Source organism: Microcaecilia unicolor, chromosome 2, assembly GCF_901765095.1.
Source record: "Microcaecilia unicolor chromosome 2, aMicUni1.1, whole genome shotgun sequence".
Taxonomy (NCBI): Eukaryota; Metazoa; Chordata; class Amphibia; order Gymnophiona; family Siphonopidae; genus Microcaecilia; species Microcaecilia unicolor.
In genome coordinates, this window is record NC_044032.1 from 346,733,045 (window position 1) to 346,760,840 (window position 27,796).

General features: G+C 46.7%; 2 protein-coding genes and 1 pseudogene across 2 annotated transcripts in view; all 3 read right to left on the reverse strand.

Annotated features, from left to right (window-relative positions):
- IGFBPL1 (insulin like growth factor binding protein like 1) overlaps nucleotides 1-1,260 on the reverse strand; it is an 84,733-nt gene extending 83,473 nt beyond the window's left edge. Inside the window, exon 1 of the mRNA XM_030194432.1 lies at nucleotides 789-1,260. Within this exon, the coding sequence (XP_030050292.1) occupies nucleotides 789-1,221 (433 nt within the window). The 5' untranslated portion in view covers nucleotides 1,222-1,260. The remainder of the gene's footprint in view (nucleotides 1-788) is intronic.
- The window catches only part of LOC115463701, a 750,344-nt pseudogene that overhangs the window by 190,240 nt on the left and 532,308 nt on the right, over nucleotides 1-27,796 (reverse strand).
- The window catches only part of LOC115463714 (zinc finger protein 398-like), a 338,371-nt gene that overhangs the window by 168,606 nt on the left and 141,969 nt on the right, over nucleotides 1-27,796 (reverse strand). The window lies entirely within an intron of this gene.

Genomic DNA, 27,796 nt, shown 5'->3' on the forward strand with positions numbered 1-27,796 from the left:
GGTGGCAGTATGGCTCCCCCCAAAATGGCCACGTGGCAAGTGCTTTACTTGCTGCCTGGCCATTTCCTGTAGGAAAGTGAGACTTCCCTTTTACCAGCTGCGGTAAAATGGGGCCTCGGTGTGCATGTAAAACATGCGCTGATGCCAGAACCAGCCCCCATTTTCCGCAGCTTGGTAAAAGGAGCCCTAAGTGACTTGTTCAAGATTACAAGGTGCAGCAGTGGAATTTGAACAGGGCTTGGTTGATTGTCAGCCCACTGCTCTAACCACTAGATACAGGAGTTTAAATAAAACTTTGTATAGGTATAAAAAGCTGAATTTCTTTATTTTAAATGTTGGTAAATGCCATGCTGGATTTAGGCATATGCTAAACAAGCTACATCTTAGGGCCTCACTAAATTTCAGAATTTTATTTTTGGCTTTTAGAATTTTATGTAGCTTTTTATGTGTACTGTAATTTTTTAAATCTTGTGTTGCACATTTTTACGTGTAGTTTTAAAATGGCTTTAAATACCTTGCTATATATATATATATATGTTTTCAATTTTTCTGTGGCGACCCAAGCTCCTGTTTTGGTACGCACCTTTGTAAGACCTTCTGGTGTAACTTTTTAACAAGAGGCCTCCAAGCTTTATATATTTAGTATAGGACCTCACCAAGTCTAAATCCAGCACTGGGTAAACATATCCATACATGTTGCTGGAAAGATATATATCAATGGTTTTGTTTTCCTATAAACTGACATTTTACACATTTTTAATATAAGAAACTATTGCAAAGACACTCACCAAATGTGCATTCTCCATCATGCAGTTTGTGAATCCTGTCCTTGCCTGAGTGCAAGGCAATCCAGCTTTGCAGGTGTAGGGCACAGATGCTGTGATAAGATCTCCCATTGGAGCCGCACACCACCCCATCCTCCTTACAGACGCAGACCCCTGAGCCCGCTAGCTGGGTCTCCTCACCTTGCCCTTGGGATTGGCTCATGCAAACTAGTCCTGGGCCACAGCGAGCCTTCCATTCTGCCTTCCCGCCACACAGCTCACCCTCTATGCTGAGGCACTGTTCACAGCAACCACAGTCATCCCTGACTAGGAGCTCAGGAGCTTTACAGACCACTGGTTCACAGCCTTGCAAACTGCAAGGACCACAATCAGCGATGACCACTGAGCTCTGCTCTAGAGCAAGGAGGAGGGGAAAGAGGCACACAGAGAAATACATTTCAGGCTTTTGCTCTGTCTTGTAACTGAGAGTTCCCACTCCTAGAGGCTGCCTCCTCATGAATTTAAGGATTAAATGGCTTTGACAGCAGAGAAAGCAGACAGAAGCAGCTGCAACTCAGTGGCCACACCCCCACCTCCACCCCCAACCAGCAAAGCATGAAGCAGAAACTGGCCTTTCCAGCCAGATTTTGAACTTGTACAGCTATTGTTCTAGGAAAATGTTAAAAATAAATAACTTTTCAGTGGAAAATAAATCTCTGAGCCATGTAAACAAGTGAAAAATATTCGCCTAGCATAGCAAGTAATGCCATACTGACCAGTGAGAGCTCAGAAAAAGGACAGTGGGAGAGGGCTGTGTCTCAACCCCCAGCTACAATGCAGTCAAGAAGGGAACTTTCAAGGTAAAAAGGAAAAGATGCCAAGTGGTCGTCTTCTCAGAGAAAGGTTGTTTGTATGCCTATTTTCAACTACAGTAGAAAGGAAAAGCGATTAATAGGTTGCCTTAAAAAAAAAACATTTAGTCCATGCAAAATTGATTTTACACGTATTAACCTACAAATTAAACACACATGCAATCTGTAACTGTCAAAAATTTCTAACACTCATTAAACATTCTGTATTGCCTCACCAATTACTACATTTCATTGAAGGGGTGAACAAACATGTGGATAAAGGGGAGCCAGTTGATATTGTGTATCTGGATTTTCAGAAGGTGTTTGACAAAGCACCTCATGAAATACTCCAGAGGAAATTGGAGAGTCATGGGATAGGAGGTAGTGTTCTATTGTGGATTAAAAACTGGTTAAAAGACAAAAAACAGAGAGTAGGGTTAAATGGTCAGCATTCTCAATGGAGAAGGGTAGTTAGTGGGGTTCCCCAGGGCTCTGTGCTGGGACCGCTGCTTTTTAACCTATTTATAAATGAGCTAGAGATAGGAGTAACTAGCGAGGTAATTAAATTTGCTGATGACACAAAGTTATTCAAAGTCGTTAAATTGCGGGAGGATTGTGAAAAATTACAAGCAGACCAGAGCCGGTGGTGGGAGGCAGGGCTGGTGGTTGGGAGGCGGGGATAGTGCTGGGCAGACTTATACGGTCTGTGCCCTGAAGAACACAGGTACAAATCAAAGTAGGGTATACACAAAAATTAGCACATATGAGTTATCTTGTTGGGCAGACTGGATGGACCGTGCAGGTCTTTTCCTGCCGTCATCTACTATGTTACTATGTTACTATTAGCGTGAAATGAGATAAAGAAAATCAACAAAAATTAGGGGTAAAATAGACAAATTTCTCACAACGAACCAGTGGCGTAGCCAGAAGGCAATTTTTGGGTGGGTCAACAGGTTGGATGGGTGGGCACTAGAGTTGCCAACTTTTTTGAAAGAGAAAAAACAGCAACCTGATGCACCCATGCTCTGTCCCTACCCCAGGGGCGTAGTTACGGGTGGGCCTGGATGGGCCCAGGCCCACTCAGTTTAGTTTCAGGCCCACCCAGAAGCAGAGTCCGTGTCTTCCAATCCTCGCCCTCTCCCACTTCGCCACAGCACTTGCATTTAATGCTGTCGGCGCTGCTGTTGCACCTCACAGTCTCCCACCCCCGCAGCAGCGCTTACACTTTGCTATGGCGCTGCCTGACAGCAACTCTACAGATGCGGCACCGACGTCCTGCACTGGGGCCTTCCCTCTGCCGTGCTGATGTAACTTCCTGTTTACGGAGGCGGGACGCGGAAGGCCCCGGAGCAGGACGTTGGCGCCGCATCTGTAGAGTTGCTGTCAGTCAGTGCCATAGCAAAGTGTAAGTGCTGCTGCGGGGGTGGGAGACTGTGAGGTGCAACAGCAGCGCCGACAGCATTAAATGCAAGCGCTGTGGCGGAGTGGGAGAGGGCGAGGATTGGAAGATGCCCGTTTCTGAGCACAATGAAACGGGCGCTAGCAAGGGGCCCCCTCCCTCCGTGCTACTTGCCTTGTTCGGGGTTCGCGTCGCTGTGTATGGGGAGGGTTTTGGTTTTTTTTTTTGCTGCGCCTCCGTGGCCGTGCCTGTGGCGTTTCCGTTTCGGCCCTCGAATGTCATAGCTCCGCCCTCGATGTCATGACGTTTTGACGCGAGGGCGGTGCAGACACTCCAGGGCACACCGGATATCTCAGGCGCCTCAACTTCCGTGGAGGCTTCAGAACGTTGGGGTTGCCTTTTATATAGAGAGATTATATTTTTATATGTATTTTGCTAAGTATAAACAAGTTATGAGATCACCATGAGATTAAATAAAGTATGTATAATTATCTATTTAGACACTTTATGTATTTATATTTATTTTTTATTTTATTTATTTGTTGCATTTGTATCCCACATTTTCCCACCTTTTTGCAGGCTCAATGTGGCTTACATGGTACCGTAATCGGCGTTAACTGATTTCGGTATGAGCAAATACAAGTTGCGATTAATATCAAAGTGATATTATGGTAGAGTGAGATACATGTATGGTAAAGGCAATTGGGAAGAACTTAGAGAGGGAAAGGAAGAGTTAGGATATGTCCGTTACGATCTTTAGTTAAGTTGTGTCGCAGATGTCCAGGTTTTTTATGTTGGGTTGGTGGGGTATGCCCTTCTGAACAGTTCTGTTTTTAGTGCTTTCAGGAAATTCATGTGGTCGAGTGAGGTTTTTACTACTTTTGGTAGTGCGTTCCACAATTGTGCGCTCAGGTAGGAAAAGCTGGAAGCATAGGTGGATTTGTATTTGAGTCCTTTGCTGCTTGGGTAATGGAGATTTAGGTATGATCTTGATGATTTTATGGTGTTTCTGGGTGGTAGGTCGATGAGGTCTGTCATGTATCCCGATGCCTCGCCGTAGATGATTTTGTGAACTATCGTACAGATTTTGATTGTGATACGTTCCTTAATTTGAAGCCAGTGCAGTTTTTCTCGTAGTGGTTTGGCACTGTCAAAAATATATATTAATATATATATATGTATATATATATATATATATTATTATATATATATATATATATATATAATATTAAATATATTTATGTTATTATGTATTAAATGACCAGTTTAAGTATTCATTTTACTTGTATTTTATAGTTGATATGGTTTGTTTTATTTATTTACATTTATTGATATATTTGGCTTGCAGTTTGGTTTAACATGTTTTTATATGTTTTAAAAGTATTATGCTGCCCTTGAAGCAGCCCTGCTGGGCAAAACATGGCGATGTCTGGCATCCTTTTACCTGTTCTCTACAATAAGGACTTATAAGTTCATCTTCCATCCTAACTCCAAAAACTACTCCCTGCAAATGCCCGACCACCCCCAAAACTAGTCCTCCGTCACCACCTCTACATGGTACAAACTACCCCCTCCTGCCTCAAAAGTTCCTCCCCAACCCCAGCTACCTCCCAATATTTCAATATGACTTCATTGTATTAATTCTACTTGGTTGCTCTTTGTGTGGCTAAGTAACATCTGTTGCTTTGGGTAGCGTCAGATTAAGCAAGTGGCAAACTTTGCACATAGTTTGTGTCCACATGTTTGGGGGGGGGGGGGGGTGGCTGTGATGTGTGCTCAGGAGGTTAAGATTACTAACTGTCTGGCTTTTTTCAGAAGACAGACAAATGTTACATGTCTAGAAGGTAGAAGGATGATGAGTAATATGTCTGGACATTTTTTTTTTACCTCTATTTGCATTTCTCTAGGTCTCCCCCTATCCCCCAAACAGGGTTACCAGATGGCTCCAAATCATGTAGGACAGGCTGAGCCAGTCCTGGTTTTGCTTCCAATACACCCAATGGAAGCAAAACTGTTCTCCAAGATCTAGAGCCATCTGGTAACCCTACCTCTCTAAATGCCATGTAAGTGGGATCAAGGTCCACAAGGTGTAGATTTCCTCCTACACCCATGAATCTCTTTTATAGTTCTACCATACACCATTACTGCTAGGGGTAACATACCTTCCACAAGTGCCACCCACACCGGTTTTTCCATGTTACACTCTACTCCACTTGAGGAGCTGCTCCCCTGCTTACCCAGGGGCCTTGTTGATCAGGTGATATGGGTATTTTGGTTAAATTGAGCTGGGCTTCGTGGTTTGGCCCCATTGTCATACTTCCCTCTCTTCAGCAATGTATGAAGTACTCCAACGTCAGTCTCTCCAACTTCAGACTGGAAGGACTCAAGTCTGTTCTTACCCCCAACAAGGAGCTCTCAAGCAAAAGGTCCCCCTGCTGGATTTGCATAGTCAAATTAAGAATCGAACACTGGGAGCCAAATGACAATGTTCTTTCTCACGAAACGCAAGCAAGAACTGGTAATGGAAATCTCTCTGGTGGTTGACATTACTGGCTTCCCAGAGATTGACTTTAGATGCCCACTCCAGTGCCATGAGTTGAGCAGTGGCTGCTGGCACGTGACAAAGGCCACGCTTCTATAGGTCTTCCTTGCATGCTTGCTGCACTGTGGCTCTCCCAAGGGCTGGAGCTCAAAGGGCTCTCACAGAAAATGGCCAACTGCACACTCACAAATCAGCTGGACTAGGTGGCTCTGCAAGTAGGGTTACCATATGGCTCCAGAAAAAGGAGGACGGATTGAGCCAGCCGGGTTTTACTTCCATTGCTTTCCATGGAAAGCAATGGAAGTAAAACCCGGCTGGCGCAATTGCTTTCCATTGAAAGCAATGGAAGTAAAACCCGGCTGGCTCAATCCGTCCTCCTTTTTCTGGAACCATATGGTAACCCTATCTGCAAGGCTCTATGAACTCCTAGCTCCTGAGCCTCTCTCTCTTTATGGTCCTCTTTAGATCCAGCCCCTGCCCAATTAGATGCTGGTAGGGAAATGCTTTTGGTTGGGCAATCTAGGGAGCTTTTGAGGGCAACAGTAAGCCACTCAATACTCACCCCACTAGTCCTGGTGGGTTGGGTACAGGTGCTGTCCTAGCTTGATCCACTCATGGATGGCTGGCTGGAAATATTATTCAATGTCAAAAAACTATGAAAGTAACCGAGAACCCTTCAAAAAGGAAAGAAGGATTTCTTCAGTTTTCACACTGAGTAAAAACCTAATACCAGACTAGGGATTTTCCCAACTGTGACAAAATTCAGAGACCCAACAAAAGCATAAGAAATGAAAACATTTATTTGGCCAAAATCTGTCTGTTCCTGTATGAGTCAAAAACAGACAGCCTCAAACAAGGACTGAGAGCTTCCTTATATATCCTAAAATGGGGAACTGTTCCAGAACTCAGGGATGTGTAATCAGCATTACAAGGCACAAAAATGCACACATTAACAGTTTCAGGATGCAGATGTCCTTGTTTCAAGCTATCACAACAGGTCAGAATGCTTCAGTTATTTCTTGGAGAACATTTTATTCTTCTGTCCTTGGTACAGGCTTTGCTTATCTACAATTAACTTGGCTTCTACAGTTTGTCTCAAGGTTACTTTTGCAAATATGTAATTTCTTTCCTACTTAAAATATACAGTTTTAACTATCATTTCCATAAATCCCTCTTTCACATCCACAAATCACTCTGTTCATCTAAAACAGGACTCCTTTCATACATTCTTGATGATTTTACAGCAGCTATTTGTTTGACCCAGCACTGGCTTCTTCTCATACATCATGGTAATCTTACACAGATAATATTACAAGTTTCTTTCCCTATGTGGGTCCAGTCTCTCCCCGTCAACCCTCTGTCCCCTGCTGTCCAGTATAAGTATGTATAGCGTGAAAGGGTGTTGTATTTCTCCTAGAGTGTAGGTTAAACATTGCTGTGATCTGCTCAGAATCTAATTGAAATGCAGCGGAATTTAAGAACTGAATAACATAGCTCTCTCTCTCTCTCTTGCTGTCCCCCATGTTCTGGCATCACCCCCTCTCTCCCCTGACCCCCTTGTGGTCCAGCATATATTCCATTCCCTCCTCCCACTGTGGGTCCAGTGTTTCTCCTTTCCACTCTTCCAGTAGGTCCAGCGTCTCTCCCTCTTTCTTCCTGTTCCCCCCCCCCCCCCCATGCAACAAACATATGCTCTCCTGAATCGTTTGGCTTAGTGCTGCCTCAGTAGAAGATTGCAAGCGATGTGACCACTGTGATGGAAAATATTAAGGATTGCTTTTCAGTCTTGCTTTGACTGATAATACATTTTTAAAATCTTTTGTCTTTGATCAAAAGTGACTTTCCTTGTATATCTCAAAGAACAGGCTGGAATGTAAAGCACATCTCAAGAACAATGTATGAAATAAGGCACATCTCAAGAACAATGTATAAGATAAAGCACATCTCAAGAACAATGTATGAGATAAGGCGCATCTCAAGAACAGGTTGGAATGTCTCTGAAGCCAGCTTGTGCAGGAGGGAGGCGGGGTACGCTTGAGGTTCGGGAGATAAGCCAACTGGCCAGTGGTTTGTTTACCTGAACTGAGAGCGTGTGACTGAATCCTCATGTACATTCCTGGATAAGTTTTAGCTTAATAAAAAGGGGGCTTGTTGCAGCAGACCTTTGAGGCTCCTCTGTGGATGGACGCATCGTGCAGAAAATACTTGTTCCTGGTCATGTGGAGACTTTGGGCTTTTGCTGCAACGGGCCTCCCAGCTGATGAGATAAGGGCCTGAATTATATAATTCCTGACCAGTGATGTTGTGAGTATATATATATATATATATATATATCTTTCTTATTTTACTTTCCTATAGCCTTCCTTTAGTAATGTACTCGATTAGTGTATGTATTTCTTAATCATTGTGTAGTTGGAACAATAATGACTTATACACTCTCCAATTAAAGTGCAAATAAAGAGTTTTATTTACCTAATACAAATCTAAAAGAATCTGTAGTATTTTATTTTCTAAGTAGTCTGTGGTGATTAAAGTGAGCAGGCTGCAATACCAGAGCAACACAACCACTTCACACCATTTTTGCAAAAACTTCATTGGCTACCAGTACAATACAGGGCTAAATTTAAAACTCGCTGTCTGATCTTCAAGGCCCTGAATGGAAATGGCCCTGAGTACCTGAAACATTGGATGCTCCTCCACACACCGCCAAGGACATTAAAAGGTCCTCCCAAGGACTTTCACTAACCACACTCTCTCCAATTACACAATGTGATACCCGCAAGCGAGCCTTCTCCGGAGTAGCCTCCACACTCTGGAATGCACTGCCTGAAAGGTTGTGCTTAACATAAGACTATCTCTACTTCAGGAAGCAGGTGAAATCTTGGCTCTTCAACCAGGCCTTTAATGGAAGAAGTAACTTAGTCTCACTCACACACACGAGTGACTCGGGCTGCATATACTGTAGCAGGACATGTTTATCCACCCCTACCCTAGCTAATATTTAACCATCTCTCTGACCTCATGTGCAACTTTCTTTAAATCAATCGCCTTACTTTCAACTCTTCCTATTTTGTTACCTACTACTACTTATCATTTCTAAAGCGCTACTAGACGTACGTGGCGCTGTACACTTGAACATGAAGAGACAGTCCTTGCTCGACAGAGCTTACAATCTAATTTATTATTTATTTCAATTTATATACCGTATCTTATTGCAACTGCAAAACAGAACGGTTTACATATGTAAAAAAAATACAAACAGGACAAACAAGAGATAAGGGAATATTAAAGTGAGGATGATAAAATAAGGGTTCTGAACAAGTGAATAAGGGTTAGGAGTTAAAAGCAGCATCAAAAAGGTGGGCTTTTAGCTTACATTTGAAGATGGCCAGAGATGGAGCTTGACCTACTGGCTCAGGAAGTCTATTCCAGGCATATGGTGCAGCAAGATAAAAGGAACGGAGTCTGGAGTTAGCAGTGGAGGAGAAGGGTGCAGATAAGAGAGATTTACCCAGTGAACGGAGTTCCCAGGGAGGAATGTAGGGAGAGATTAGAGTGGAGAGGTACTGAGGATCTGCAGAGTGAATGCACTTACAGGTCAATAAGAGGAGTTTGAACTGTATGCGGAAATGGATAGGAAGCCAGTGAAGTGACTTGAGGAGAGGGCTAATATGAGCATAACGACCCTGGTGGAATATTAGTCATGTAGCAGAATTTTGAACAGATTGAAGAGGAGAGACATGGCTAAGTGGGAGACCTGTGAGAAGCAAGTAGCAATAGTCTAAGCGAGCGGTGATAAGAGTGTGAATGAGGGTTCTGGTAGTGTGCTCCTAAAGGAAAGGGCGAATTTTGCTGATATTATAGAGAAAGAAACGACAGGTTTTAGTAGTCTATATGCTACATATATATGTTACATCTTTGCTTTACCCTTCACTATCAATTATAATGTTCTATTACGTATTGTGTTGACATTGTAAGTAGTATACCATGCCATACTTTGTATTTTTAAAAAAATATCTTTACTGCTGTAATTGCCTATTGCTGCTTGATCTATTTCTTATATTCCGCCAGGGTTGTTATGCTCATATTAGCCCTCTCCTCAAGTCACTTCACTGGCTTCCTATCCGTTTCCGCATACCGTTCAAACTCCTCTTATTGACCTATAAGTGCATTCACTCTGCAGCTCCTAAGTACCTCTCCACTCTCATCTCTCCCTACCAGTGGCATTCCTAGGGGGGCTGACACCCGGGGCAGAGAAGAAGCATGGAACGAACGGAGGACAGGCGCGCGCGGCACCCCCCCAACGTCGTGCACCCGGGGCGGACTGCACCCACCGCCCCCCCCCCCCCCAGGAATGCCACTGCTCCCTACATTCCTCCCCAGGAACTCCGTTCACTGGGTAAATCTCTCTTATCTGCACCCTTCTCCTCCACCGCTAACTCCAGACTCCATTCCTTTTATCTTGCTGCACTGTATGCCTGGAATCGACTTCCTGAGCCAGTACGTCAAGCTCCATCTCTGGCCGTCTTCAAATCTAAGCTAAAAGCTCACCTTTTTGATGCTTTTAACTCCTAACTCTTGTTCACTTGTTGAGAACCCTTATTTTATCATCCTCACTTTAATATTCCCTTATCTCTTGTTTGTCCTGTTTGTCCTAATTAGATTGTAAGCTCTGTCGAGCAGGGACTGTCTCTTCATGTTCAAGTGTACAGCGCTGCGTACGTCTAGTAGCGCTATAGAAGTGATAAGTAGTAGTAGTAGTACTGTACACCGCCTTGAGTGAATTCCTTCAAAAAGGCTGTAAATAAATCCTAATAAATAAATAGCTCACCCAGAGCTGAAATCAAGGAATTATTGCAGGGGATTAATCTGGGCAACCTGGAGTGCTTCCTTATAGGTCAGGGGTGAGCAAACTCGGCCCTGGTGTATGCAAATAGAACTGATATATATTAATTGGGGAAATCCTGAAAAACCAACTGGGTTGCCCACCCCCAGTGTTGCCAGGTGGGCGATTTTACCGCCCAATTGGGCGGTTTTCCGCGACCCGCCGCGGGAAATTTTTGCCCGCGGCGGGTTGCGGTATTTTGGGCTCCTTTTGGTTCTTTTGGGCGGTTTTAAAAGCGTTTTTTTCGGCCGCGGGGGGTGGGGTTAGTGATGTTTTGGGCGGGGCCGATGACGGCAGGGGCGGGGTTGATGACGCGGGGGTGGGGGTGTCAGGGGCGCGGTTTGACTTTGGGCGGGTTTTGGGCTCGATTGGGTGGGAAAAAATTTTTCCACCTGGCAACCCTGCCCACCCCTGCTAAAAAGGAAAGGGTAAGGACAAGGGCGGCACTGGAGGTCTGCTGCAAGGATTGTGATGCAGGCAGTATTGTGAGCAAGACTAGGAGTGGGACATAAATGACAGCTGCACTCTCCAGCTGTGTAAGGGTGTATTGGAGAACAAGACAGAGAAGTAACAAATCGAATTAGAGGAGGAACAGCAGGCAGCAACAGAGTTAGAAGACACAGTGAAGGAAATTATGCAGTTTGAGGAGGTACAGAAGCAGGAGCCAATGGAAGCAAAGGCAATCAGACAACGAAGAGGAGGCGATTAACGAATTAGAGGGGGGGGGGGGGCACGAACAGAAGGCAGAGAACATGGAGAAGCAGGAGCCACCACCCAAAGTTGGTATTTTTCTTCTCTTCTTGTGGGCTCACCATCTGTTTGCATGTAAGGCACCAGAGGTTAAGCAGGACCGGCTCAGGAGCACCAAAGGCCTACCTCATGGCCCAGCCCTCCTAGTGGGGACTGGGGAGAGCATATTTTGCTTTGACGCACAGCGAGTACCCTCCTCCACTCACTGCCTAGGCATCTGCCCTTCCACTTCCCACTGTCCATCCGTGATCTGACATCCTCCCTGGTTTATTTCAATGGTCCTTTCTCTGTCGCTGCTCAGGGGAGCTTTTTCTGTAATCCCAACTTCTTGTTTCCGCATGGGTGGGGCCATCTGAAAAAAGGTTCTAGGTCAGTCGAGGATACGTATCCACCGCGGCGATTGAAAGATTGATTTTAAAATACAAAGAGAGAGAGGGGAGGGGGAGAAAGGAAGGAGATGTTGACCGCCGGCGGCAGTGGAGGGGGCGAGAAGCCAAACCCAGAAGCGGATGGAAAGGGGCGAGAGGGGTGCTGGACTCCGGTGCGGGACGAACAGGCGGGTTAGGTCCGGGTAAAAGATGGTCTTTCCGGATCATCGGAGCACTGTTTTGTTTTGACTGCTGCTGACTTCCGCTCCCTCAGAAAGAGAAGGCTGTACCAGAGGTGTGTGGGAGCCGGGGGACCCAGCAAAGAAGGACAGAGCAGTCACCACCAAGGACTTGATGATGTTAAAAAGTTGGAGCTGGCTCAGGCTCAGCCCCTGCTCCGGGTGCTCCCCTTCGCAGCCGTCGTCGTCATCCCTGTGCACCCGTCCCAAACCTGTCAGCCGGTGCATCCACATTCTCATTCTTTATTGTTAGTAGCATTTTTATTTAATCTTACTTTTATTTTCAAACATGCCAGTTTGTGCAGCATACGGATGTACACAGAGGAAGTATCTTTTTTTTTTTAAGTCCAAGAATTTTATCGGTTTTAGAAAAAGACAAACAATTTATCAATCAGTAACATCAAATAATAACATGAACTGTAACACAGAATTCAAACAACAGAGAGAAAAAAAATTTAAACAAGTGACCTAAAATTATAAGATTTCAGATAATGATCCACATGAGACCAAGTTTTAGTAGATAGAGGGCAGCAGACTGGTCAACATGATCAGAAAAACGAAGTCACCAGACAACAAAGGTAGAAAAAATAATTTTATTTTCATTTTAGTGTTTGGAATATGTCCAATTTAAGAATTTACATCTACTGTTTTATTTTGCAGTGGATATACTGGAGCTGTAACAGCTTACAGACATTATTTATAACGAAAAAAAATCACAAGTTATTTTTTTCTCCTATACTGTGGCATAGTATTTTTAATGATACCCTATATGCGCCATGGCTAGTATAAGAGGTGTGGCTACTGTGGGTGTGGTTACCATAGGGGTGGAGCTGTAGATGTGACCCTGCTCATAATAAGTACCAGTACCTTTTTTCCTACAAAAAAAAAAGCACTGGATCTACCTGAATCCAGCACTAATACCCATCTGGATTAAGAACCAATTCTCACCAGAAGGGCTGAATCTACTTGGATACAACACTGATTCACAGCAAAATAGTTGGATCCACACAGATCCAGCACTAAATGTCAGCAGAACAGCTGGATTTACCTGGATCCAGCACTAATTGCCAGCAAGAGGGCTGGATCCACCTAGATCCAGATCCAGTTTTCATCAGAAGGGCTGGATCTACCAGGATCTAGCACTACTTCTTAGCTGAAGGGCTGGATCTTCCTGAACCAGCATCTAATTCCATCAGAATGGCTGGATCCACCCAGATACATCACTCGTTCGCACCGGGAGGGCAAGGTCTTGCTGGATGCAGCACTGATTGGCACCAGGAGGGCTGGTTGTTATTTTGGGTTAATTAGTTGGATCCAGCCTTTCCAGTGGGAACAACAACTGCATTCCTGTGAATTGTTTTCTTGTATAAATTAGAACAGAGTTGCCATAACCGTGGAATTGGCCCCCATGTGAAAATTTCAAAAGTCGCAGGTAGCGACTTTTTGGGTGGTTTTCACCGCTGGAACCTGCGGGTTGGTGGCTTTTTCTCCTGGCCATCCTATTGGCAAGGGAGGCGGGACCCAGCCTGCTTTAAATGCTTGGCACCCCCCTCCCCCGACGACTTGTGATGTGTGAGGAGTCGGACTTAAGCTGAGCTGCCAAAGTGAGAGTCTACACTGCTGTGCAGCACTCACTGCGGACTGCAGTCTGTGCTGAAGAGAGAGACTGAGAGGGAGAGACTGTGGAGATGAGACAAGAGAGAGAGGAGATGACAACGGAGAGTAAAGAGAAGATCAGCAGCAGACAGGTGGCCTCGGGACTGCTGCACTAGTGCCACAGTAAGCAACGAGAGAAGAGGACTTGGAAGGAGGCAGATGACAGTGTGCAGTAGTTAGTGGTGTTCCTTGGTCGGCTGCCACCCGGGGCGGAACGCCACTTCGCACCTCCCTTCCCTGGGTGCAGTGTCATGCATGCCCCCCTCCCCCCCGGGTGTAGCATCCTCCCGATGCATCACCGTCCCCCTGGTGCATCAACTCCAAGCTCCGCCCCCCCCCCCCCCCCGGTGCATTCTTCTTACCTGCTGGGGTGCTGGGAGCAGCCATGCGGCTGTCGGCTCCGATGGTTCCCTGCTCCCTCTGCCTCGGAATAGGAAGTAACAGCAGAGGGAGCAGGGAACCAGCGGAGCTGACAGCCAAGCGGCTGCTCTCTTACCCCTCTGCCCTGCCCTTGGTACACCACTGTTCAGGAGATCATGACTTCTTTCAGCTGGGGTGTTTTGCACTATGTATGTTGTCTTTCCCTTTCAGCAATGCAACTGTGCAATGAACTTTTTCTAAGATGAACCTTATCAAGACAAAACTGAGAAACAGGATGCGACAATATACTCTGGAAACCTTGTTGTGTTTTCACAGCTACATGAGGCGCAAAGGCGCAATGAGTATATTCCAACAGCTGCAATGCTCAGTAAATTCAATGCAGATATTTATGCCAGCACAAGCAATGAAGACAACTTGATAGCCGATGACCATCATGTTCTGGAGTAAAGTGGTGTGATAGCTATGTGTTAGTCCACTTTTAAAGGTAATAAATAGAAATAAATCAATTCTCTTATCATCTTCTGAAAAGTGACAGTTTTGTGTTTAACCATTTGTTCCTGTTTGCACACTGCCTCAGAGTTCCTCACTGTGCCTGGCTCAGTGTTCCCAATGCTATATAACATTTAAGGCTGTCATAGAGGGTGGTGAGTACTATTTTTCTTCACATTTTTTTTTTTGGGGGGGGGGAGAGGGAAGTCAGTGACTACTCGGAGTAAAGGGGGGGGGGTGTCATCCCTAATTCCTTCCTGTGCCTGAATCAGCATTCTCGATCTCTATCTCCCAGCAGGTGTGGACGTTGCTTTATCAGCTCCTGGAATTCTGCCTGGGGTGGCTACTGTGCTTTGCCAGTAGAGCGGGGGTGTTGTGGCTGGTGGTGCCCACTTTGAAGGCATACTTGGTTTTGTTCCCTGTCCCTGCCTTACCCCATCCCCCCTTCCTCCCGGAGTCCCTCTGTTGCTGCCTGCCTCCTACTTTCCTCACAGTGTGATCAAAAGGGCGCGCTTTTACTGCGTGGCTGTTCTGAGGCTCTCTGCAGAGATTCTGGTTCATTGCAGCTTGACCGGAGCTCGTTGACTCAGTCTTCTGAGGTGAGAGTGGTGTCCAGCTCCTCCGGGGAGGTTCCCGTGGACAGCATTCTGTGCGGGGTAAGTTTTGGTGCGAAGCCGCCATTTTATTTCTATATTTCTGTCTGGTTGGGTGATGGCTGCTGAAAGCATTAAGCGCTGCTCCCGCTGTGGTAAACGCAGGTCAGCGGCGGGGCTTTGCAGTACGTGCTCCTTAGACGCTCGTGCTAGTACGGGCATGGCGAGCGGTGATTCTTCCCGCTCGATGGAGCTGGCAGCGGGCGCCATTTTGGAAGCGCCGCGTGACTCGGCCCTCGCAGTTGTGGAGGAGTCTGAGTGCAAGGGGACGCCTCGTTCCGAGGCTGCTAGAGGAGCTCCTTCCTCCGCTTCTCCTAATTCAGGGGCGGAGGGCCAGGGTGAGTTTTTCTCCCCTGAATTTGTGCTGCTGATGCATAAGGCCTTTATGTTAAAAAGGACTCTGCCGGAGGCATCTGACACCGCGTTGCGGGCTGGATTCCCTCCCGGTTTTGATAATCCAGTGTTGGCTCCTGAGTTTCCTTCTTCCCCCGAGCGTTGGACTGACGCTAAACATAGACGGGTAAATTCCCCATCTTAGGGTGGCGCCTCTCCCTTTTCCCCCCTCTGGACAGGCTGTGGGGAGTCTGAGGAGTCTGGTAGGCCCTCATGGACGGATGATCCAGATGAGGGTCCCTGTTTGCCACAGGATTTGGATGATCCTAAAGCGGTGCGGATTTTCCACCGCAACGAGCTGCCAGCGCTCATTTCTGACGCCTTTCAGGCCTTTTCTATTGAAGATCCAGCCGAGGACGATGCCTCCTCTGTTAACCCTAGGATGGCTAGTACCAAGAAGCCTTCTCGGGCTTTTCCTGTGCATGACTCCATCCAAGAGCTTATTTCTGCTCAATGGTCTGACCCTGATGGGCCTTTGAAGGTAGCCAGGGCTATGAGTCAGCTTTACCCTCTGAGTGAGGATCACTTGGCCCCTTTTGTGATGCCTAAAGTGGATGCGTTGGTCACGGCCATGACTAAAAAGACCACTCTCCCGGTGGAGGGAGGGGTCGCTTTGAAGGATATGCAGGACCAGTGGCTAGAATCCGTGCTTTGAAATCTCGGGCCTTTCCTTAAGGGCAGCGATTTGCAGTTCCTATGCAGCCCGTGCCTGTCTTTCCTATGCAGCCCATGCCTGTCAACTGCAGGCAGTTGATCAGCCCGAGGATGGTGCGGGTTCCCTCTCTGAGGTTGGCCCACGTATGGAGTCTGCCCTGTCATTTTTGGCTGATGCCCTTTATGATCTGGTCCGAGCTTCGGCTAAGCAGATGTCTGTGGCAGTTGCTGCCCGCCGCCTTCTTTGGCTGCGGCATTGGGCGGCTGACATGGCCTCTAAGCAGAGACTGGTGAGGTTACCCTTTTGGGGCCTTCTGTTATTTGGAGAGGAATTGGAGAAGATTGTTAAAGACCTAGGGGACTCTAAATCCCAACGGTTACCTGAGGATAGGCCGTAGCCTTCTTCTAAAAGTCCTGTTTTTCCCTCCTCTTCCAGGCCACATTTCCGCGAAGCTCACAGGTATCGCCCGGGGCGCTCTGCTGGGTTTTCTCAACATGCCCGTTTTCAGCAGAGGAACTCCTTTCACTCGGACAAATATTCCGCAGCGACCGGCCAATGGCCAGGAGTTCAGGGCCGTCCTCCACAATGATGGGACGCCGGTCCACTCGTCGATTCCTGCAGTAGGGGGTTGTCTTTCCATCTTCATCGAGGAGTGGACCAAGATTACTTCAGATCAGTGGGTCCTGGACCTGATCAGAGAAGGCTACTGATTGGAATTCGGTGCCCCGCTGAGAGACGCTTTTTTGGAGTCCCGATGCGGCACTGCCGTCAAACAGGCGGCGGTAGAGGAGACCTTGCAAGTCTTGCTGCACCTAGGAGCGGTGATGCCGGTGCCTCCTGCCAAACGCGGCTGCGGTTGCTACTCCATTTATTTTGTGGTCCTTCGGAAAGGCGTGCCTTTCAGACCAATCCTCGACTTACGAAGAGTCAACGAGGCCCTAGGAGTGTGACACTTTTGCATGGAAACCCTGCGCTCTGTCATTGCGGCAGTACAGCCAGGAGAGTTTCTCACATCTCTGGACCTCAAGGAAGCGTATTTGCACATTCCTATTTGGCCTCCGCATCAGCGGTTTCTCCGGTTTGCGGTTTGGGGCCAACATTTCCAGTTTCGGGCCTTGTCTTTCGGCCTAGCCACAGCTCCCCGTATCTTTTCGAAGGTGATGGTGGTGGTAGCTGCCTTTCTCAGGTGAGAGGGTGTCAGAGTTCACCTATATTTAGACAGGTGGCTCATCAGGGTGGATTAGGCAGACGAGAGCCAACTTGCCACGACCAGAGTTATAACTGTTCTTCAGACTCTGGGCTGGGTGGTCAATATGCCCAAAAGTCTCCTGACCCCCTCTCAGTCTCTCGAGTATTTGGGGGTCCGGTTCGACACAGCATCGGGGTTCGTCTTTCTCCCCGACCACAGGCAGTGCAAGCTTCAGAATCAGGTCTGTCTGCTCCTGCGGATGCCTCGCCCTCAAGCTTGGGACTTTTTTTCAGCTCCTGGGGTCGATGACGGCCACCATGAGGGTGGTTCCCTGGGCGAGAGCTCACATGAGGCCGCTGCAGATTGCTCTGCTTCAGCAATGGCCTCCGATCTCCCAGGAATATCAACGCAGACTAACGTGGCTCCCTGCGGCCCGGCACAGTATGGATTGGTGGCTCTCCGACAGGATCCTGCAACAGGGAATGCCGCTCACGCTTCCTTCTTGGTGCCTGGTGATAACGGATGCCAGCCTTTCGGGCTGGGGAGCTCATTGCCAGGGAAGCTATGCTCAGGGTCAGTGGACACCTGTGGAAGCGGGATGGTCCATCAATTGCTTGGAACTGAGAGCGATATTTCAGGCTCTGCTGGCCTTCCACAAGACTCTGAAGGGGCTTCCTGTCCGGGTGCTGACAGCAGTGGCATACATCAATCGTCAGGGCGGCACTCAGTGCAGGGCCGTGGCCATGGAGGCTGCTCAGATTTTCCACTGGGCGGAGCTCCACTTGGATCTGCTGTCCGCAGTTCACATAGCAGGTCAGAGCAACGTGCAAGCCGATTTCCTCAGCAGACATCAAATTGACCCAGCGGAATGGGAACTGGCAGGCGAAGTTTTTCTTCAGATTTGTGCCAAATGGGGGACTCCTGGTTTGGATCTAATGGGATTAAGTGCAAACGCCAAAGTCCCTCGCTTTTTCAGCAGAAGGAGATATCCTCGCTCAGCGGGGTTGGATGCTCTGGCTCAACCCTGGCCCTCCGGCCTCCTATATGTGTTCCCTCCTTGGCCCTTGTTAGGGCGAGTCCTTCTGAGGATTCGACTGCACCGAGGATTGGTGATTCTCGTCGTTCCAGATGCTGGTGGAGGCTCCATTGCCGTTACATCTGGTGCCAAACCTGTTGGTTCAGGGGCCAGTGACTATGGAGGATCCCTGCCGATTTGGTCTTACGGCCTGGCTCTTGAGAGGGCGCAATTGAGAGACAAGAGCTAGTCTAACAAGGTCATCTCCACTCTCTTGCAGGCCCACAAGCGGTCTACCTCCGCAGCTTATGCTCGGATCTGGCGCAAGTTTGAGGCATGGTGTTGTTCAAAAGCGGTCACACCCACGCGGGCTACAGTCTTGTCGGTCCTGGATTTTATGCAGGACAGCTTACAAGAAGGCCTGGCTTACAATTCCCTTTGGGTTCAAGTGGCAGCGTTGGCATGCTTCCGAGGGAAAGTCTCTGGCTTGTCCCTTGCTGCTCATCCGGACATTGTCCGATTTCTCAGAGGGGCGCTTCGGCTCCGTTCTCCTGTGCAGTCGCTGTGTCCGGCCTGGAACCTGGGGCTGGTGTTGAAGGCTCTTCAGCATTCGCCTTTTGAGCCGCTTAGGCGAGTTTCTGAGAAGGATGTGACTCTCAAGACAGTCTTTTTGGTGGCCATGACATCTGAGCTCCAGGCGCTTTCCTGTCGGGATCCTTTTCTGCAGTTCTCGGAGTCCGGGATAACGGTACATACAGTGCCTTCATTCCTGCCTAAGGTGGTTTCAGCGTTTCACCTGAACCAGCCCATTTTTCTACCTTCCTTCTCGAAGGAGGACTTTCCGCATTCCTTTGGGCAATTGCATCTTTTGGATGTCCGCAGGGCCCTGTTGCAGTATCTTCAGATGTCAAATGACTTCAGGACTTCTGATCATCTTTTTGTATTGTTGACAGGTCCTCGACGTGGGTGTACGGAGTCTAAGGCCTCTATAGCCCGTTGGCTCAGGGAAGTCATTTTTTCTGCATATCTGCTTTCAGGACAGTCTCCGCCTGAAGCGTTTAAAGCACATTCCACAAGAGCGATTTCCTCCTCGTGGGCTGAAACGGGTGTCCTTTCTCTTTAAGAGATCTGTCGTGCGGCTACTTGGGCTTCTCAGCTCTCGTTTGTACGGCATTACAGGCTGGATGTGGCAGTGAAACAGGATGCGCATTTTGGGGCGCAGGTGCTTGCTCGCAGAGTTGTCTGTTCCCACCCTACGTAGGGAGTGCTTTTGTACATCCCATCAGTTAATGGTTTCATCTGCTGTTGATGACAAGGAAGGGAAAATTAGGTTCTTAAGTTGGTAATTTTCTTTCCTTTAGTCACAGCAGATGAATCCATGATCCCTCCCTGTCTGACTGTTTTTGTTGTTCAGATCCTTCATGCAGATATCGTGTCGCATCAGGAGGAGTTGAAGATCAGTTCTCAGAGTTTCTACATGCTGTTCTATTGCAGGAGGTAGAGAATGTCCCTCCTTTGTTGGGTATTGCTCCGGTTCTGGGGTGTTTGTTCACTGTGAGGAAAGTTCACGTTATTTTACCTTTCTTTCTCACTGATTTGGAGGTTTCATATACTGAAGGCAGAAGGGGCTAGCCGTCCAAGGTCACTGTGGTTTTAAGTGCTCTCTATCTCCACCTGCTGGTAGGTGGATAGAACCATCAGTTAATGGATTCATCTGCTGTCACTAAAGGAAAGAAAATTACCAAGGTAAGAACCTAATTTCCCCTTTCTTCATATTTTGAGGGGAAGGGGGGTCAGTGATCATGGGGCGAGTAACGGAGAATTATCCCTGATTCCCTCCTGTGCCTGTCTGCCTTAGAGTCAAGAGTTCCTGTGCTATAACATGTAAGACTGTCATAGGGGCTGGTGAGTACAATTTTCTTCACATTTTTGGGGGATGGGAGGGGGGTCATCAGCACTAGGAGTAAGGGGGAGGTTCATCCCTGATTCCTTCCTGTGCCTGCTTCAGCGTTCCTGTTCCTGGCTGCTTTGTAGTTCATTTGCTATAATAACTAAGGCTGATATAAAAACTGCTAAGCACTATTTTTCTTTACATTTTTAGGGGGAGTGAATAAAGGAGTCATCACTGGAGGAGTAAGGAAGAGGCATCACTGATTATCTCCTGTTCCTGGCTCAGAGTTCCTGTGCCTGGCTGGCTCAGCATCAGAGTTCCTGTGCCTGGGTTCCTCAGCCTCTGAGTTCCTGTTCTATAACATTTTTGGGTGTGGGAAGGGGAGCAGTGACCACTGAGGGAGTATGGGAGTCATCCCTGATTCCCTCCTGCCTGCCTCAGCATTCCTGTGCCTGCCTGCCTCTGTTGGAGTCCAGATTTCCAGTGCCTGCCTAGGTTGGAGTTCCTTTGCTATAACTTCTAAGGCTGTGACAGATGCTGTTGAGTACTATTTTACTTAACATTTTGGAGGGGAGGGTGATGGGGGATCAGTGACCACTAGGGGAGTAAGGAAGAATCACACCTGATTCCCTCCTGTTCCTGTGCCTGGCTACCTCAGACTCACAGTTCCTGTGCTTTAACATGTAAGGCTGTCATAGAAGCTGGTGAGTACTATTTTAATTCACATTATGTGGGGGTGGGAGGGGGGGTCAGTGACCACTGGGAGCAGAGGTCATCCCTGAATCCCTCCTACCTCCCTCAGCATTCCTGTGCCTGCCTACCTGTGTTGGAGTCCAGTGTTCCAGTGCCTGCCTTGGTAGGAGTTCCTGCACTATAACTTCTAAGGCTGTGATAGAGACTAGGTAAGTACTATTTTATTTAAGATTTAACAATTTTTATTGATGAATGCTCATGTTAAACATTTCCATACCAATCCATACAAAATTAGTAATAAACATATTCAAACTTGTGCTAATACAACTAGACATTTATCATCAAATTTTCTCCCCTTCCCCCCCCATTCTCCTGCCCCCTCTCTCCCCCTCCCCCCTTCCGACTAATATTCTCCAACTACTATGTTATTAGCATAAGTATATAGTAGCAGAGGTTCCATACAGAACTATGCTTGATTGTGTAATGCATCAGAGTGCAGCCTAAGCATTATTCAACAAAGTTCAAAAATAAAAATATGAACTTCTGACAACGTTTGTGGTCATTATTTGGTACTGTACTGCTTACGAAGCATCATTTCTCCTCATCCTATATTGTAAGGTTGCCATTCAACTCAGTATCGCCCAAATTATCTGGAGACACATCGCATCTTTTAGTAGCACTATCACTTTCCTACCCCCCAGGCTCACCCTCCCCCATACCATACCCATCCCCTCTTCCTCCCCCCCTCTAATCTCCCCCCCAAGGTATGTTCCCGAGTTTAGCCAACAGATAGACTATGCCCTCCCCCCTCAGAATCAAAGGGAATCTAGCACCAAGCTTCTACCCTTGGTATGTAGTGACTGAATGTATGGGCCCCAAATGTCCAAAAATAACTTCCTCCTTCTAGAGGAGCTTCTTACCCCCCCCCCCCCCAAACGCTCAAAAAGCATCAGCTCATGAAATCTGTTTCTCCAGTGCCAGAAATCCGGGCGAGAACTACCCACCCATTGACAGAGAAGCAACCTTTTACCAATCAGACAGGCCTTACAAACCAGTTGCCTCCCTGATGCAGTTTGCAAGACAAAACTCTCATACTTATCAAGCAATATTCCTAGAGGGGAACTGACAACTTTAGAGCCTAGCAATAAGGATAAATACTGCGTGACCGCAATCCAAAAATGCTGTACCTTAGAACACTCCCATAAACAATGGAATAGAGATCCCGGCAACCTCCCACACTTTTCACACAAAGGGTTTTCCACTCCTCTCATCTGAAAAAGCTGAGTCTTTGTGCTATATGCTCTGTGAAGAACTTGGTATTGACACTCACGAAGGCCCGCATTACTCGTCACCCCCGGGATCCAAGAAGTCAATATTTCAAAGTCCAAGGATAATCCCGGTCTAGCTAAGTCCCGAGCCCAACGCATTCTGATTAACTCTCTGTTCTTCATAACGGGCAACTTCCCCAACAATTTATACAATTTCGATACTGACAGCCGATCCGTTCCCCCTCCTTCCAGAAACTGTCTCATCCGGTGACAATGCCGAGATCTCATAGCCTCCGAGTCTAATGATCTGACATAATGTGCTATTTGATGATAGGCAAAAATGTTGTTCATGTCATAGCCGATACCTAACGCTCCCAAACTTAACAGCTTCCCTTGCCCATTCAAAAGATGCTCTAGTCGACTAATGCCCAAGTGCCCTCAAACTCGACTTACTACTCATCCCCGGTTTAAAACATAAATTGCCACAAATGGGTAACATATTCGACATGTGGATCTGCAAACCCCAAATACCCATCAGATCTCTCCAAAGGGTCCTCAAGGATGTCAACAGCAAGCTATTCCGTAAATATTCCGGAATGTGGATTTTAGGTGCCTGCACTAGGAAATAAAAATGATAAGGGGCAAAGAACTGGCCCTCTATTCGTCGGGGTGTATAATTTTCTCGATCAAAAAACCAGTCTCCAAAGTGTCTCAAGAGACATGCTCTATTATAACGTTTCAAGTTTGGCAGTCCCAGTCCCCCTTCCTTCCAGTGGCCCATCAACAGAGGTAATGGTAATTTAGCCTTCTTCCCTCCCCAGCAATAACGTCGAAGCCGACGATATAACACTTTAAAATCTTTTTGATATATTAGAACGGGCAACATCCTCAAACAATATAGCCATCTGGGGAATTCCACCATCCGAAACAATTGAATGCGCCCATAAAGTGTAAGGGGCAAATTCATCCAATTATTCAGCCTCATTTCTGTAGCACTTAACAATCTGTCCACATTCAGTCGATATATATCTGCCGGGTTCATGGACAACCAAACCACCAGATAACAAAACGAACCCTTCGCCCACCTAAGCGGAAAGGTCTGTCCCCATACCTCTTTCTGCACCTCTGGAGAGGCCAATGCCAAAGATTTCGTTTAGTTAAGCTTGAACCCTGCATAATCGCCAAATTCTTGGAAGAGTTCTAACAGCGCCGAGAGTGACTGGAAAGGTTGTGTCAAGTGTACCAGCAAGTCATCCACAAAGGCCGACATCAAAAATTGCGAGGTTCCGATTGGTACCCCTGTAATCTCCGGATGGGTTTGTATTGCTCTAACCAGGGGATCTAAGGCCATCACAAACAATAGAGGAGAGAGAGGACAACCCTGTCTGGTACCTCTAAGGATGTTAAATGAGTGTGAGCGTACCCCATTGACCCAGACATATGCCAAAGGTTCTAAATATAGTACTTGGATGGCATCTAAGAAAAACCCCTGTATACCATATTGTTGCAAAGTCTTAAACAAATAGGGCCACCTCACCATGTCAAAAGCTTTCTCTGCATCGAAACTAATTAACAGAGAAGCCAAACGCTTATAGTTCACCGTCTCTAGAGAGGCCAATATAGCACGGACATTCCGAACCGCTGTCCTCCCCCTCACAAAACCCACCTGAGCCTCTTCTACCAGATCCAGGATCACCCGAGCCAACCTTTTAGCATATAATTTGGCGTCCACATTTAGAAGGGAGACTGGCCTGTACGAGCCGGGGTCTGCCATGTCCTTACCCTCCTTCGGGATGATTACAATCTGCGCTATCTTCATCCTATCCGGAATAGTCCGCTCCGTTATCATAAAATTAAACAAAGCTAATAGCGGTCTCTTAAGATTTTCATAAAACTGCTTATAAAACTCCATACGATATCCATCTGGACCCGGCATTTTATGAGAAGCACTTTGTTGCAATGCAAGCATAAGGTCTCCCTCTACAATTGGGCTATTTAAACTCTGTAACTGTCGAGGGGACAACTTAGGTAACTCTACCGAGTCTAAAAACATATCCGCACTTAACCCCTCATCTTCCGGCCTAGCGTATAAGGTCTCATAGAACTGGCCAAAACAGTCTGCTGTCTGTTGATCCGTTCTCAGCAGCTGCCCATTTGAATCTTTCAGCTGTAACACTCTAGAGGCTCCACCCTTATGTCGCACCATATTTGCCAATAATTTCCCTGCCTTATTACCATACTGGAAGAGTTTATATTTATAATAGAACTGGGACTTTACGGCTCTCTGATGCAACAGTTCGTTAAGTTCTTTCTGCATAGCCAGCAACAGAGCCTTATTCTCGGCAGTAGCGACTCGGCTGTACAACCTCCTATATTTGCGGACCTATAACTCTAATCGCAATATCTCCTTATCACGAAGCTTCCTAGAGCGAGCGCAATAAAAGATAATATCCCCCCGCAGTACCGCTTTCTCTGTTTCCCAAAAAAGGATTGGCTGTTGTCTGTGAATATCATTATGAAATTCATAGTCCGCCATCCTCTCCATTAGAAATGCCTGAAATTTCTGATCCCCCACTAAATCCAATGGATATCGCCAAAGGCGCGCCCCCCCCCCCCCCCTTATGGGTCTCACCCATTTCAGCCATATCAAGGCATGGTCCAAAACTGCATAAGGACCAATCTCTGCCTGCACCATCTGTGAAAAGAGGGGGCTCGAAACAGTCTATGCGAGATTGGGACCCGTGGGCCCTGGAAAGATGAGTAAAATCTCTATCTGACGGGTGTAAAACACGCCACACGTCCACCAGGTCCAACGCATCACAAAGCAGAGACAAGGCCCGAGCACCCCCCCCCCCCCACGAACCTCCAGAACCAGATCTGTCAAGCAGGGGGTCCACCACCAAATTGAAATCCCCACCCATAATAATAATGTTCCCCCCTTTAAACTTAGTCAAGTTAGAAATTAAACCCTGAAAGAATTTTGTATCAAACACATTTGGGGCATATACATTGCAGAGCACCAAATTCTGGCCTTCGATCTCCATCTGGGCCACAATGTACCGACCCTCCGAGCTCATAATTGTGGAGGTAATCTTAACTTGCAGACCTTTCCTGAAGAGAATTAATACCCCAGCCTTCTTCCCTACTGCTGGGGCTTCTAACAAAGATCCTACCCAACCTGTCTTAAACTTGAGGTGTTCCCTTGATGACAGATGCATCTCCTGTAATAAGGCTATATCCACTTTTTGTTGTTTCAGCGCCTGAATCACTTTTGTCCGCTTTATGGGGGACTAAACTCCCCCAGTATTCCAAGAGACAATTTTAAGTGATCCCATTGCACCAGAAATCTGATAAAAACATGATAAAGGTTACGCATTGAAACAAAATGAGAGGATCCCCCCAGACCATGGGGCTCCCGTCCCCAATTCCCAATGACTCTGTCTCCGAAGACCGAACTCTTTCAGATTCCTCCTCCCCTCTCCCATCCCCCTCCCCCTTCCCTGTCCTAGAACCTCTCCACAGAGTTACCGTGGTTTAAGATCACGTGAGCTCCCGCACCCCCCTCTGCTTATCTCTCAATTGATTAGTACCTTGGCGAAACCCCACTATATCATATCACCAACCTCCTGTTTAGCCAGTATATAAAGATGCCACTAGTCATCGCAATATATCATGTTGTATTTTCCACATACACACGAATTCTTTATATTTTTATGAGCAGGGCTTGCAATCTTTGATTTGCATATACTACTTAAACAAAGATTTTAACCCTTGTTTTATTAGGTCAGCATTCTGGTTTTCGGCATCCCTGATGCAGCTGTTTTTTTCAAATCAAAGTGAACTTCTCTATATGTGAGTCGTCTATACATGTATCACATTTGTGTCACTTATATTGTTCATACATTTTTGCTCGTACATATGCTAATTATTTTTAACCTATTTTTGGTTTCTTTATTTGTTTACTTAACACCAGCACATTCAACATATATTCATCACACTTCACAGTAAAAGTGTGTTGTGTAGGTGGGTGTCTTTTGCCTACTTGGGCTATGTCTATGGAAGTTTTAATACAATTTATTTGTTATGGTTTTAATATTATTTTAACATCATTTTACACATTATATTATGTTAATAATATTCTTCACAATATTCTATACATTGTGCATGGTTTTTATGGTTTTAGTTTAAGACATAAATTATACACCACTAATTATATATGTTTGTCTACTTATGTCACGTTAAGTATAATTTATGCTGGGATATTGGTGTTATATAATCACATATATATTCTATACAGATATTTGTGTATGATGTGTTTACATACCTATTTATATATGTTTTAATACCATATGAAATCAGCTGTATATATGTAGTACAAACAATATATATGTTATTTTTTAATTCATTATATTATTATTGTTTTATAGCCCCTGAAGCAGCCCTGTTGGGCGAAACACGGCCTGTGTCGGGCTGTTTGTGTGTATACATATTGTGCAATTTGTTTTCCATTAATAAATCATTTTTTGCCTGTTAAACGATCTGCTCTGTTCGTTTTCCATCTTGGAGTTTGCAGACCGTCTGCCTTTGTTCTTTCTTTGCCTCTGTTGGAGTCCAGATTTCCAGTGCCTGCCTAGGTCGGAGTTCCTGTGCTATAATTTCTAAGTTTGTGATAGAAGCTGGTGAGTACTATTTTATTCAACATTTTGGGGGGGAGGGTGAGGGGGAATCAATGACCACTGGGGGAATAAGGGAGAATCACCCCTGATTCCCTCCTGTTCCTGGCTACCTCAGACTCACGGTTCCTGTGCTTTAACATGTAAGGCTGTCATAGAAGCTAGTGAGTACTATTTTAATTCATACTAGTAAAAGAGGCCCATTTCTGAGCAAATGAAACGGGCGCTAGCAAGGTTTTCGTCGGCAACACCCCCCGCCCCCCGCCAACCCCTTCGTTGTTGTGGCATTGCTCCGCCCTCAACGTCATGATGTTTGATGCGAGGGCAGGGCCCGTAGCGATTTCCCACTCCCTCCCTCCCTGCCAACCCCTTGGTTGTTCTGCCATTGCTCCGCCCTCGAGGGCGGGGCCCGTAGCGATTTCCCCCCCCCCCCCCGCCTCCCTCCCTGCCAACCCCTTTGTTGTTCTGCCATTGCTATGCCTTGAGGGCGGGGTCCGGAGCGATTTTGGTGGCTTCACCACCATGAACCTTCGAACCTTTTGAAGGAAGTCAGGGCTTGGCTTCACTGACGTCACTGTCTTCAGAACTTTGAGGGTGAGTTTTATATATATAGATTATGTGGGGGTGGGAGGGGGGTCAGTGACCTCTGGGAGCAGGGGTCATCCCTGATTCCCTCCTGCCTGCCTCAGCATTCCTTTGCCTGCCTGCCTCTGTTGGAGTCCAGCGTTTCAGTGTCTGCCTAGGTTGGAGTTCCTGTGCTATAATTTCTAAGTCTGTGATAGAGCTGGTGAGTACTATTTTACTTCACATTTTTGGGGTGAGGGTGAGGGGGGATCAGTGACCACTAGTGGAGTTAGGGAAAATCACCCCTGATTCCCTCCTGCCTGCCTCATCATTCCTCTGCCTGCTTGTGTTGGAGTCCAGCGTTCCAGTGTCTGCCTGTGTTGGAGTTCCTGTGCTATAACTTCTAAGTCTGTGACAGAGGCTGGTGAGTACTATATTACTTAACATTTCTAGGGGGAGGGGGGATCAGTGACCACTG